Raw genomic sequence first — 14,678 nt, 5'->3', positions numbered from 1 at the left:
CACACATTAGAAAGCATTGCTCTTGGGCTCCTGCTTATTATTCCCCAGTATAAAACATTTTCACTTAGATGAAAGTTTTTCAGTGCTTACTCATGAAGCACTTACAGTCCCCATTTTCCTGTAACCAAGGTGCATATTTTTACTGTCTTGGGCACTGACTGTGTGCCATCAAGCAATGACCATGCTATCATGATCTTACTGTTTAATTTCATAAAAGAGTAACACCTGGATTTTTAAGTGTTACATGAACTAATTGATCAGATCAGTGTTCACTCTCTCCTCTCTTTCCTCATCTTTCCTTTCTTCCTATCTGCCCCGAAGAAAGGAATTTCCCTTATGATTTGATCTAACTTGCTTGTGTATTCATTTTCCTTGTACTGATTTGACAGCAAGCCCTCTTCCCAACAGTTTTTAAAAAAGAAGAGGACTGCCCTGACTCTTGTGCTATGAGTAAGCACCTTGCTGAATGTGAAGAGTGTGGTGGCCTGGGAGCACTAACAGGAAGATGCCAGTGGAGACAGGGGAGTGGAAAAGGTTTGTATCTCTTGTATGAAGTCAAGTTCTTCTTTAGCTGTAACTGTGCTTTTGACTTCCATGGATATAAACTGATTTATTCTAGATGGACAACATGGCATAGTGAGCTACCCAGAAGCTGTGGTTAAAATAAACAAGCAAATGAAAATCCCCCATAAAACATAATACCCAAATGGAACATTCATTCTTTGTAGGAAGGAAAACGATGTTCGTTTGGAATGGTCCTTGCTCTTCTTTCTGGTGGATTGAACACGATACTTATAACACAAGGTGCTAGACTACAGATTGGATTTGTATCAGTTTAACTGGAATGGACAATTTAAAGCTCTGCAACCATCAGTTGAATTTGGAAGATGTGTTTGTAGTGTTTATGCAGTTGTCTGTTTTTCTGTTAATAGGAATCACCACAAACTATTCTACATGCACCCCAAGTATCAAGACTTGTCCAGATGGCACCTGTGATATCGTGGAGAGCAAAGATCCAGCTATTTGCCCCCAGGATTGCACAAGTATGGAAATGCTTTAGGCTTGGCTTTTCTGTGTCACAATTCACTGTTCATTAAGTTCTACTTTCTTAACATCAGATACTTTTACATGCTGCGCATATTTATTTCTGCATTATTATATCTGTATATGAATCATACAACAGTGTCAAGTTTATGGGGACTCATTTTGTTATTTTGAAGCCAGTCAGCTAACACTTTTTGGCTGTCAGAGCAAGGTTGGGTTTCTTTCTCATCACTCTGCTCCCCCTCTTAATTTGCAAGTAGTGTTTTTTTCAGTGGAGGTATTTACTTGAATAAATACTAATATTATGCAAGTTAACGCCATATTTCCAAACTTTGGCACACAGAAATAAAAATCCTGCCTATTTGCACTACCATTTAAATAAGTAGAAATAAATTCCAGTTTAAAACCAGATGTGCTCTGAAAGGGTCACTTTCAGAAATGCACTTGGCCTTATTTGACTAGAAACCATCAAAATTATTCCCTCTCTATTTGAAGGTACATGCAGAGGTCCACATGAACAGCATTTGGGAAGGGACAATTGAAATGTTTTTTCTTCAGTGCATCTGTCTTCATTTCACTCACTCTCATTGCTGCCCATAGCTTCACGTTCTCAAGTCACCCTGAAGATACGAAGGCTAGCAAAACAATTGACTGTATTGCAATTTAAATCTATTATGAGATGATTGCTTTTAATTGGATCTTTTCATACAGGATCTGGTATCTAATTGATGGATAAAGACATAGCTATCTTAATGGTTCTTGGCTATGGAATTGTACGCTCTAAATTTACATTTTAAAAAGAAACCTTTGAGGAACTGATGTTTTATCATAGTCTAGAACCTAAGTTACTCTATGAAAATCAATTAATAATCAGCTTGGTCTTTCTCACATGAAAAAAAAAAGGTGATTGTGTATTTTAGATTACTTTTATCACGTTATTACATTAGAGTGCATAAAACCCAATCTTTAATGTGGCAGAAATGGTTGAAGTGAATGCAAGTAATTAATCATCTGAAAAGAATTACTTAATTACTTTTTTTTTTTTTTTTTTTGTAATAACAGAAATCAGTTGTCATTCTAAAAGTGGAAATATCTGTGCCAGGGTCTGTAGTGCTAAGACATACAGTATGCAACATTTATAGCATCAAATGCTTTGCTTGACAGAAGCCTGAAAGAAATACTGGCTTATTGGATAATAGAAGCAGGCAAGTAAGGGAAGCTTTCAAGATGTTGTATATGCTTCTTTAATGTCTGAATTGGAAAATTTTATATGGGATTTGGTACAATTCAGAACCTGGGATGGTGCCCAAAGCCAATATACTTACAGAGGAAGAAATGAGAGTGTTTTGGGAGCTCAGAGGTACAGGAATGCCATTATATCAGCTTTTACTGGCAGAGAACATTTCTTTGGAAATGGTAAGTAATAAATAGAAAAGCCCCTGATGCATTAAGATCAAGGATATTCTTTAAGTACATGCAGTTGCTAAAATACTTGTTTTTATAATTCATCTGACATTATAATGGCTATGTGCTTGATTCCCAATGTTGCTTTTTCACACACTCTAACGCTATGAATATTACATTCGGGGCACTCAGCTGAAACAGCCAGAACTGTGCCCATCAAATAAAGGCAACCTAACTGAATTCTGAACAACACACTTCCTTGCTGTAACTGTTTCAGGGGCAGCTGCACGAAACAGCTTATCTTTGTAGGTTTCTCTGAACTTTGGCTTTTTGATACTGGAAGAAAATAACGTCTTTTGGCTTCTACCTTCCTTTGTTTTCAGCAGCAGTCTGTTTCTGCCTTTGGTTGTGTCTGACAACTAGTATTCTCACTTTTTGAATTTCTGGAGTTTCTACATGGCTTGGGATAGAATTACTGTTTTTCCTTTTTCCAAATGGTCATGAAGCAGGGAAAGTTCTTTCCCACCACAGAGCAGTGGAAATAACTGATGATTTGAAACAGGAGTAAGTAAAATACTACTCAATTCAAAATAACACTGATAATTCTTGGAATTTCCCTACCAGCACTGAATTGGTGAAAAACACATTTATGGCTCACTGGAATACATGTAGGAAGCTGCATGTTTTCACTGTGGGTCGAAACGTTCATTCTTTCCCTGCTGCGTTAAAACAAAAAAAAATGTCTTCAAATCCCTTGCTCAAAACAGTTTGGATAGGACCTGCTCATCCTCTGCTTCCCCCTTTTTCCAGGTCCTCTGATTTTCTGAGGCTAATGGAAACTTTATTTCATTATCATAATAAATGAAGTTGACTGGTGAGGGCATAAGCTGGAATTTTTGGGAATACCACAGTGCTCCGAACAACAAGTTTTGTGACTCAGCAGTGACTCAGTCATACCCCAAATTAGCACACTGTGCTGGGTATAATTTAGTAGGTGTGCCCTTCTTGGAAAGATGACCAAAATCTGTCTGTTTTGCTTGGATACAAGTTGTTGTTTTCACATTAGATAAGGAAGGATGTTTGCTTCCCTTTCAGCAAAAATATCTTCCTCCTCGATTTCTGTTAAACATTCAAAAAAATATAAAAGAAAGAGTCATTCATTCTGATATCAAATTAGGTGGGCAGGAGGAAAATGTTTTGGAATAATACAACTACTGCATATATCTTATTCAGCTTTTGAATCCCTTTATGGTTTAGATGATCTTTCTGAATGACAGCGTTTTACAGACGTAACTAGGTATTGTTATCTCCATTTGATAACGGAACAAGCAACATGCAGAACAGTGTGCTGACTGTCCCAAAGTCAGGTGAAATTGGCATCAGAACCAGGAACAAAACTCAAAGCTGTAGACTGCTGACTAAACTTTACCACTGGGCTGTGCAGCAACTCGGGCATGAAAAAATACCTAAGATCGTGGTAGAGATAAACTGAAATAAATAGGCTAGAGAAAATATTTTAGGGAGAATTCGGAAATGTAAAAGACATCTCTGATACAGAACTGTGATGCTTTATGAAGAAATGAAGTCTGAACAGCCATGAAACGATCATTTGAGGTGGAAGTTTGGCACGAAATAATGGGATTATACATTATGTTTTATGGTGTATGTGAAATTAGGAATGTATTTCAACTACACAATGCAAACATAATTATTTTATTTTTGTTATACAATCATTTTAATCCAGAGTCTTCCATAATGGGAATAACAGCTAATCAGGTGAGATTCGAGCAGCCCAATATCCTTTCATTTCAGGACCTGAGAAATTTCAGCATTTTTGATCTACTCCAATGCTCAGAAATCCCTGTCGTTATCACTGCCCTGTGCTGCATTGTCAGTTTACAGATGCATACTAGGATGAATCTGTGGAAAACCTTGAGCTATTTTTAAAAATTATTTATTTTTAATTTAATGTCATGTGAGAATCTTGTTTCTGTCTTTGATTAGATGGAAATATTATTGGTGGTCATGGGAAAGGCACTGGAAATCTTGGAATTAAGTCAGGACATGGGATTTGTTACTGCTTCCCGAGACAGAACTGTTACTGTGAGAAAGATGATATCAAGGGTAAGTCGTCACCTGCTCTTGCCCATATTATTCTTTCCTTCTTTTTTTTTTATCTCCAATCTGTATATATGCAACAGTCTAAACTTCTGGACTTATTAATAAGCATTAGTATATCTGGTTCTTTATAATACCCTATTGAGCAATATTGTTATTCAGAAACTGGTAGTATAAAATCCATTCAGAAGTGGCACTTTGACTTCTGCATGGAGACCGAAAACCTCCAGAGGGGGGAGGTTACTTCAGAGCTTCACTAAAGATTCTTTTTTTATCCATAAAGAACAGGTTGGCCATCTTTTGCTCTCCAGCAGTATTTGCATTTCAGTAAGACTCACCTGGTATTTGCAAAGACACCTAGGAAAATTAGAATAATGACTTCTATTACTCTCAAGTAATTCCAGCCTCCTAATCACTTCTGAAAATCTCAGCTTCAAAATGTCAGATAGCCAACACCCATTGTGTGAGGAGGAGGAGTGGATCACTTAAACATCATCCTTTGTTTAAATGTAAAAGCTCTTTACGGTTCCTCAGAACAGATTAATGAGGATTAAATGCTGTTATTTTAAAATTGGTTTTATTATTGCAAATTATTTTATGTTTCTTATTAGCATTTATGTAACTAAACTAGAAAGAATATGCCTCAATAAATAAATTTTCTATAGGCATTAAAATAAAACAGGAAGCATAAATCTTGGGGCCTTATCTTCACATTTATTCCCTTCCCAGTTGCAGAAAATGATTTGCTGTTCCCAGTAGTTTTAGAGGTACAGCTTGCAGACAACATTACTAAGTTATCTGTGCATCTGAGGTTAGAGTCTCCTGGTGAAAAGCAATGTAAGGACGGCATGCTGCATCTCTCAGTTCCTGCGTGAAACAACTCCGTAGGAGAGATGCTTAGGGCACTTAGGCTTAAAGAAATCCTACCTGCAAAGAAAGACAAAAGTGCTTCTGGAAAAGATCAAGTGCATGTGGAGGAAATAATGCATATTGCATATAAACTTGCAGCATAAGCGTATTTTCACAAAGAATATTTTGTTAAATACAAAGCAGAAATATTCAGTCTCCTTCTTTAAAGTCTGGAAAGATGAAGATAAGTATTTTCTTATGTCCAACAAATCACATAATAATGAATTAAAATTCACATTTGAAGGTGATCTTATTTCATTGAATTGTTCTAACGTAAACTATTGTCCACAAGCAAAATCCAGTCACGTGCCTACAGCCATCTTAGTACAGTCAGAAGATCAGTATATGGCAGGCTGTGTCTGACTGTTAAGAAGAGTCTTAACAATATCTGCATCTACAAAGACAAGGAATATGGGATCAAGCTAGCTATCCTGACGTTTTACACAAACAGTTAAGCATTGAATTCCCTACTGGTATCTGGAGTAATAATAATAATAATTAAAAAAATGATAGGTGCAATGGGTATATTTTCAAACTTCTTTGAGAAAAGCCTATCAGATTTTCCTTCAACTTTTAAAATGATTTTGAGTTCTTTTTCTGTTGTACCTGTGCGTGCCACTTCATCTGCCAAATTGAAACTTGGAAATAGCAAGCAAAGTTCTAACACATTGTTCTTGGTCCACAGAGCAATTTTGTGATGAAGTGTGCAAGACTGTGATAGCAGGGGCAGTGCTGTTGTCCTTCATCATCTCTGTGCTGCTTTCTTCCTATTTCATCCATCGCTACCACAAGAATTCTCCAAAACCACCTATTGCCTCTGCAGAAATGACATTCCGGCGCCCAGCCCAATCGTATCCCATCAGTTATTCTTCTACTAATGTCCGTCGGCCTTCTTTAGACTCCATGGAGAACCAGGTGTCTGTAGACACCTTTAAGATACCGGTAAGCCAGATTTCATTTTACACCCGTATCTGCCTTGTCCACAAAGAAGGGTGCTTATATGTGCAGAAATGGAAATGCAATCTGCTAAGAGAAACATCGAACTTAGATAACTAAAACAGAGGTGATGAGCACGTGAATGGAACTGAAGGTGGTAATTGAATAAACCATGTAATTTACTGCAGAAGGAAAGTACAGCCCCGTTTTTGTTATGTGTTGTTATAACGTATCGTTAGTTACAACTTGAGCCACTTTTTGAAATAAATGTAATCTGACATTATTAAAGTAATATAATTGTTTACATTGTTACGTTTAACATAACATTGTTAAAATAATAATCTAAATGTAAGCTAGTGATCAGCGGGTTTGTAATCTCTGTGATGAGCACAGTGTCACAGCAAGGATAAAATTAGGGAGAAAAAAGAAAAAAGGTTGAGATCTGGTTTTGATTATCTTATATTCATATATACCTATATTCTGTAGGTATCAATTGGCATGAGCATCTTACCCACACTTTAAGAATCTTTGTCCAGTCAAACTGTCATATCTTTACTCTGGCTTCTTTGTTGGTAAATCACTTTCAGCTGGTGCATTTTCACGTACTAATGCAGCAGAGAAACACTGCCATATTGTATGATATGTGAAAACATCAGATCTGTTTGGAGGTTTGTGCTGAGGTCTTCACAGCCTTTGTACTCTGTTTACTGTCTAATCTGGTACGTACATCTGTCAACATTTTGCAAATTTAAAGCTCAGTAATACTCATTTCCTAAGAGGAGGACTGTTGCGTCTAACCAACTTTATTCTGCCTTATTCTGCAAGTAAAATTGATTAACTTCTCTCTGAAGTGTACGATCTCTTATTCAAAGTTATTCTGAAAGCAAGCATTTATTCGTCATCACTTTGTTTCGTTTGTAACCACTTTCAAGCCTTTTAAATATAATCTATTGTCCATAGGCTTTTTGAAGGATGTAATTTCAAGATAATGGTAAAACATTTGCAAAATGCTTAGAGGTTCAGAAGTTTTCAGAGCAACGCACTCATTAAATAACAAAGACCAACCAAAATTGTACACCAAAGCACACCTACTCCTGAAGAAATGTTTCCTGTTGAACATTCCAGTGTCCCTAGTCGCTCCTGTTTTGATCCATTCTTACAGGGTTCCTTTTATTTCCTGCAGGAAGATCCAAAGTGGGAATTCCCTCGGAAGAACCTGGTTCTAGGCAAGACTCTTGGAGAAGGAGAATTTGGAAAGGTTGTCAAGGCGACAGCTTTCAGGCTCAAGGGGAGAGCTGGCTATACTACTGTGGCAGTGAAAATGCTAAAAGGTACTTTCCCCCCTGCTTCTGAAACTAGTGGAAAATTGTTGCAACCTCCGCATTGATTTTAAAATGGGCTACTATGAGAGTAAAAGGTCAGCTACAAACAATTGGTGCCATAGCCTCCATTTCTTCCAGAAGATGTTTATTCTGACAGATTTCTGACTTTAGGGGATCTAGCATCACACTGATCCAAATAAGTCATATCCACAATCAGTTTTAATTCATGATATTCAAGGGCTCTCTGTCTTAACGGAGCAAATGCATTTAATTTTGTTTCGCATTACTAGAAATATTGCAAGGGTTTGCTTTCTGATTTTCTTTTTACCTCTATGTAGTTTTCTTTAGCAGAGTTTTCAAAATACATCACATTACAATCCTGGCAAGAGAAATAACAGTCCTATTAAGTTACTTACTTTTCTATTTGAGAATTCTGTCTACTTTCTGATCTACTTTTCATCTACTAGGTGAATCTCCATACCCAGATTTAATAGCCTAGTGCTTTCTTTGATGTCTTCATAAAACTTTAAAGTTTGGAAAAAATGTATGCCTAGGTTATGGTGAGATAATAATGTGAGACACCAAGCTCTCGTCTCTGTCTCTTTGTAGTAGTTTTCAGCCCCGCATATACCTATTTCTATCCCGTATGAAAAAAAGAAACTGCATTGAAAGAAAAACATGAAGAATATATTTTGTTTGTTTGGTCTCTGAAGTGGGAAGTCTCCAGTATTACTGTGCTTTCCAGGTAGAAGCTGAATCCATGGCATGTAAACCACAGCTTTTGCCACCCCTAGGCCTGTTTTCTAATGACAGCATTGCCAGATTAGAAATGATAGTGAAGGAGGTCAATGGAAATGCTTAAACTTGTTCCCTTGTTGTTTATTCATCAGAATCAAAGGGCTGAAATGGATATTAAAGCTGTGTCCTTTTCTGTAGTTTGGTGTACTAAAACATATAAATGCATATAGTCCCTATACAACAGGCACCTAGGAGTATGTGGTACAAAGATGGAAAACAAGAACCTTCAGAAAGGCTTATGGATACGAGACAATGCCTTTAGCTGGGCAGCTGGCTCAAGCTGAATATACATACAAGTCTTTTTTAAAAAATCCATCTGCTACTGCTTGAGAGCAAAGATGCTGCATATTCCATCATTTTACCAAAGGAGTAAATGCATTATGAAGCATTTCCTAATTTCCAGGAGGTTCAGAGGAGATAGATCATATATATAAAATATAGATCTAAGTCTTTTCAGAATTGAAGACCAGTCAAGCAGCTCCTGCAGTGTTCAGGTAACAAATTGTGTATTCTTCTAATACACAGTTTTTCTTAGGCATTATTTCATTTCATATTCATTTGTGCATTGAGTATCACAGATTTCCTAACGTGTTGTCATCAGCAACGTGGGACTGAGTTAAGATTCCAAGACATAGTGGTAAAAATGTTGCTTTTACTTGCAGATGATTTAACATTCAGCTTTCCCTAGCTATTAAGTGCAGAACTGACAGTAGGAAAGAGTAGCCCTTTATTTTAAGCACCTTATTTAAATAAACTGATCTGACATTTACAGTAATGCTTCAGGCTCTAATGAATCCCTTTGTAATGTAAATTACTTTGCACATAGTCACTTGAAATTTCGTTTTCCTACTTTGTTGCAGAGAACATTTGGCATTGCTGGAAATATTTTTTATTGTTTTAACTTCAGTCAAGTGTAAGAAAGATTGCATCAGTCCCAAGCACTCTATAAAATACTGCCAGGAATAAAGAATGGTTATTTTGGATCAGGCCAACATCGTCCATCCTTTCCCTGTTATGTACAACAGAATTAGCTTTATCCTCATATGCAGAGGGTTATTCAGCCTAGCATTAGGGACTCTGTGTTTGATCTTTAATCAGTAAGTTAGTAGAGAAGATCTCCTGCTAATTGAGTAAAATATGTCTCTTTCCTGATCTGTGTGGTTAGGGTAGGACTTTTCCTACTTTGTGAACTTTGTGCAGTGCTCTGGGCAGAGAAAGGGGAACTGTAAGGAATTAGCTGAGTCTTGGACCTATGGATGGAGGTTAAAAGGAACAGAGGAAGATTTTTTTCAGGCAATTTTTCTACCACTTTGTGCATATGAATCCTGTATGATACAAAAGTCCTCATCAAGATAAAATTCAAGTGGATAATGCCAACCAACAAGCAAATAGATGTCATTTGCTACTTGCTAAAAACAAGTGGCACAGAGCTTCAGAGCTAATTATCGCAATTTGTGCGCTCTAGAAGGTTGTTCTTCAGAAGACAGGCAAACAAGGGCCCCAGAGAAATTCAGTCTTTTCTTGCACGTTACACAAGACTAGACAAACCAAATATTTTCACAGACATTAAGTTCATATCATTCAGTTTTGGTTTAGATAAATGAGTAGGTTTTGTACTCCTTAACAGTAGTGAGCAGCTATCAAATACTAACACTCCCTGACTAAGGTGCTTTGAAGTATGAGTGGAGGTGCTCTCTCAGCACTGGAGTCATTTGGGGTAAGGCTGGAGAGTACTCTGAGCAACTTGATGTAGCTGTAGGTAACCCTGTTCATTGCAAGGGAGTTGGACTAGATGACCTTGCAAGGTCCATTCCAACTCAGACAGTTCTGTGGTTCTGTGATATGACTGTGTATGTGTATATATATGTATATATGTATATATATAATTGTATGCAGACAATTTATATAGAGAATCTTATCTGCATACAGACAATATGTAGCAGACTGATACTGACATACAGAAAAACAGAATGAAAAATGGTAACTGGATAGAACTATTAGCACACATTTTAAATGGATATGTAAACGGGTTCTTTTGTACTTAATGACTCTATGGTAAAAAATACACTTTGTTGACAAAGAACAGAAACTGACTTTGGTTTTTATTAACATTAAGTAAGTGTGAGTACGTGACTGTAAGCTGCCCAATAATGACGCTGTAAGAGTGATACAGGGAGATTCTTTATGACAGCGGCATTAAAGATAAAGCAGACAAAAGGAAATCACTGACCTATGGTGTCTTTATGAATAATATTTCCTTCAAAACTCAGTGTTCGAAGATTGTATGAAGAATTCTTAGCCTTGAAAGGCTAAGAAAGCATGCATGTTGTCGCACTACTGACATTGACATCAGCAACGTCTGCATACATGATTTCCTCTAAAATCAATCTGAGCCATATATTTAGCTTCTGAACTCCAAAATCTGGATATATGCTGCAAATGTAAGCCAGTTGATAGGTAGAGTTTTATTCCATCAGAAAATCTGTTTAGAAAGATAAGGGTTGTATATTATAGGGAAGATAATTGAACAAGTCTTTTGTTCAGTCAGCACAAAATTTTGGCTTTCGTATTCTTCTGAATCTTCGTTTGCTCTGATTCACTCTATAAATTTGCTTTCATTTGTAATACTTTTGGTGCATCTGCAAGACGTTGAAGACACTGATCCTGACTTTGGGATGACCTTCTCTTGATGTAGTCATTTGTATTGGATGGAAGGGGGTGATGACTGCATGTCACCCAGTCAGCACAGCAGTGTCCTATTCACCTGGTTCTGATATGAACAACTGCAGGACAATGAATTTTCTAAATTCCTAGTAATTCTAGGAGAAATGGCTGGAAAAAAACCCGAAGCTTATGCTTCAGGTGGTATGTAGAGAACTTCTGGATAATGCTTTCCTAAACACAGCTGTGTTTTTGGACATCTTTTGCAGAAAATGCTTCCCAGAGCGAGCTGCGAGATCTGCTTTCAGAGTTCAACCTTTTGAAACAGGTGAACCATCCTCATGTCATCAAACTTTACGGAGCCTGCAGTCAAGATGGTAAATATTAGAAGCTCATTATTTGAATGAAAACTTCAGTATTCATTTTGAATCTGAAGATATTATATTGAAGTCAACAACTGTACTACCAGTTGTCTTCCTAACAATCTGTATTTTCCTATTACATTGATGCTCAGTACAGCTTTTCAAAAATGGATTATTTCTTAAAGTCTAATGGAGCTTTCTTTATAGTTACTGTTATTCACTCTGTAACTACTTTGATGCCTGAGTTCAGAGAGTGACATCTCGTTTTATTAACTACAGATCCCTCTGTTAAAATACAGCTTGATGGTTAGACTGACATCTGAGTTTTCCTGTTGTTTCACAAAACTCGTCTCCCTCTTAAGATAGATTTGTTAAAAGCCACAGTCATTGCAAAGTATATTTTAAGAGGGAAGAAATTTTCATATCTATTTATTATAACTTCCCATTTTCATTGCTGAGCATAGGAATTGGTCTGAATAATTTCTGTTCACATTAAATGAATTTGCAAAGCTATTCTCCTCGTTTTGTGTCTCTAATTGTGATTCTTCTCCCTTAAAGACTTTGTGATTTTTGCAGCCTAAAATTACAGTACATATGTGGCAACTTCAGGCTAAGGCCTGCCTTTTTTGCCCTGTTGCAGATGGCACTATTATTTATAGACAGAGAATATAATTCAGGATTGAGTCCTCTCTGAGTCTTAGCAAGGTAATGAACCAGCAGGGCAGGATTTTTTTTTTCTTTCCAGTATAATGCATCTTTTCATCCCTAAGGAAGTGAACTGTTACTGAGTCACAGGGTTTTAAACAATATCAAGCTAATTCATTGGTGTATGGAGTGGGAGGGTTTTGATAGAGCAGGCAAATGTCTTTAGCATTAAAACTCGGAGTGGATATTATTCATGTGGGTAACAGGGAGGAGAAACTAATGGACTGAAATGTCAGACTGTTTTTAAGCACTCTGAAAAGGCTCCTTAGATACAACGTTGGAATTAGCTTTGTGAGCTCAGCATCATGCACTACAGAAAAGAATTTTGCTTTTTATTTATTTATCCATGTATTTTTATGAGTTTTTCTAAGTTAGGCTGTTTCACAGATGTGATTTTTATGAAGGTTGTCTTTATTCAACCTCAAATTATCCAGATGAGGGAATAGGTTACTGCCTGAATTACGGCTCGATTTAAGCTGAAATTTGCTCATAGAGAATATAAGCTAGAAATATTTCATGGCTCATTCAGTGCCTTTTATGTTGAGCACAGAGGTGTCTGGATCCTCTGACTGTTAAAAATAATGTGTTGATTAGACGAGGCCTTTCTGGAAACGGGAAAAAAAAAAAAAGACAGCCTTCTTAAGCACCAGAACAGGCTTCCATGGAGGTGGCTGAGTCACCATCCCTGGATGTGTTTAAAAACTGTTTGGATGTGGTGCTCAGGGAAGTGATTTAGCAGAGGGTTGTTCGAGGTAGGGTGGTATGGTTGGGTTGTGGTTGGACTCAATGACTTTTGAGGTGTTTTCCAATCTGAGCGACTCTATGATTCTATGGTTCTGTGATTAAGTGCTAACTTACCAGTGTGTGTGTCTGTTCCAGGCCCACTCTATTTAATTGTGGAATATGCTAAATATGGCTCCTTGCGCAGTTTTCTCAGGGAAAGTCGAAAAGTGGGACCAAGCTACGTGGGCAGTGATGGCAACAGGAATTCGAGTTATTTGGATAACCCCGATGAGAGAGCTTTAACAATGGGAGATCTGATATCATTTGCATGGCAGATATCACGAGGAATGCAGTACCTGGCAGAAATGAAGGTAGAGCTGTGTGATAGTGATGTGAGCGTGTCCTTGTGACAGATGGATGTGTCAGTATGTTCCTTCAGAAGTATAAACACCGCTGTTCGTTTTCTTTCAAAAGCTTGTCCATCGTGACTTAGCAGCCAGGAATGTTCTGGTGGCCGAAGGGCGCAAAATGAAGATCTCTGATTTTGGCCTATCCCGTGATGTATATGAAGAAGATTCGTATGTCAAGAGGAGCAAGGTACAGTGCACATTAATGGCAGTAGTGAGAATTATTGCCTAGTCAAGTGAAGGGATTTAAACTGCAGGACTTGAGCAGAGAAAAATCACACAGAATCACAGAATGGCCCGGATTGGAAGGGACCTCAAGGCTCATGAATCTCCAACCCCTCTGCCACACGCAGGGCCACCAACCTCCCCATTTAATACCAGACCAGGCTGCCCAGGGCCCCATCCAATCTGGCCTTGAACACCTCCAGGGATGGGACATCCACAGCCTCTCTGTTAGCCTGTTCCAGTACCTCACCACTCTCATAGTAAAGAGAAGAAGAAGATAACAGCTAATTTTATGAATAATGACAATAATTAACTAATTCTCTAATAGAAGATATAAATTGAAGATAGGGCAAAAAGATTAGCTTAACTAGTGGGACAGTAACAGTGTACTGTACTCAAGTCACTATTACTTCGTCCATTTCTTCATTCTCATTTGTAAATATGCTTTTTTAGTTCCTCACCCACCAACAAAAAGAATTGGTTTCTAATTTGTAAACGTTAGTTGCTGTAAACAAAAGAGCCATTATGATATTTAAGGCTTTGATCTGACGTGCCAAGAAACGCTGCCAGAGCTGGAACTGCTCAGCCTGGAGAAAAGAGGGCTTAGAGGGATCTTTCTGACGTGTACAAATCCTGGTAGGAGGCAGGAAGTAAGACAGAGCCATGCTCTCAGAGGTGACCACTGACAAGGATAAGAGACAACAGGCATAAGTTGAAATAACAGAAATTCTATTTCAATTTAAATTAAAAAAAAAAAAGTCTGACAATGATGAAGCAGTGGAACAGGCTGCCCAGGGAGTCATAGTCCCCGGACATATTCAAAACCTAACTGGAAATGTTCTCAAGAAGCCTGCTATAGCATGCCCTGCTCTGGGCATAGGGATTGGACTAGGTGACCACCAGAGGGAGGTCCTTGCTAACCCCAAGGATTCTGTCATCCTGTGAAAAGTTGCAAGCCAGTACATAAATATTAGGATGGAATCTGCTGGGTTTTTGTGGTCTCCTCCCCTCCCCTCCCCTTCCCTTTCCTCCCCTCCCCTCCCCTTCCCTTTCCTCCCCTCCCC

At 37.8% G+C, this 14,678-nt stretch overlaps 1 protein-coding gene across 1 annotated transcript in view; it reads left to right on the top strand.

Moving 5' to 3' along the window:
* RET (ret proto-oncogene) overlaps positions 1–14,678 on the top strand; it is a 79,771-nt gene that overhangs the window by 53,322 nt on the left and 11,771 nt on the right. Inside the window, exons 8-15 of the mRNA XM_042818444.1 lie at positions 409–534; positions 933–1,043; positions 4,453–4,572; positions 6,161–6,417; positions 7,595–7,742; positions 11,462–11,569; positions 13,139–13,353; positions 13,457–13,579. Coding sequence (XP_042674378.1) covers positions 409–534; positions 933–1,043; positions 4,453–4,572; positions 6,161–6,417; positions 7,595–7,742; positions 11,462–11,569; positions 13,139–13,353; positions 13,457–13,579 — 1,208 coding nt within the window. The remainder of the gene's footprint in view (positions 1–408; positions 535–932; positions 1,044–4,452; positions 4,573–6,160; positions 6,418–7,594; positions 7,743–11,461; positions 11,570–13,138; positions 13,354–13,456; positions 13,580–14,678) is intronic.

This window comes from Centrocercus urophasianus, unplaced genomic scaffold (genome assembly GCF_019232065.1).
Source record: "Centrocercus urophasianus isolate 14NV4802_14NV808 unplaced genomic scaffold, USGS_Curo_1.0 seq_17, whole genome shotgun sequence".
NCBI lineage: Eukaryota > Metazoa > Chordata > Aves > Galliformes > Phasianidae > Centrocercus > Centrocercus urophasianus.
Note: the sequence above shows the minus strand (reverse complement) of the source record. Positions and strands in the feature narration are given on the sequence as shown.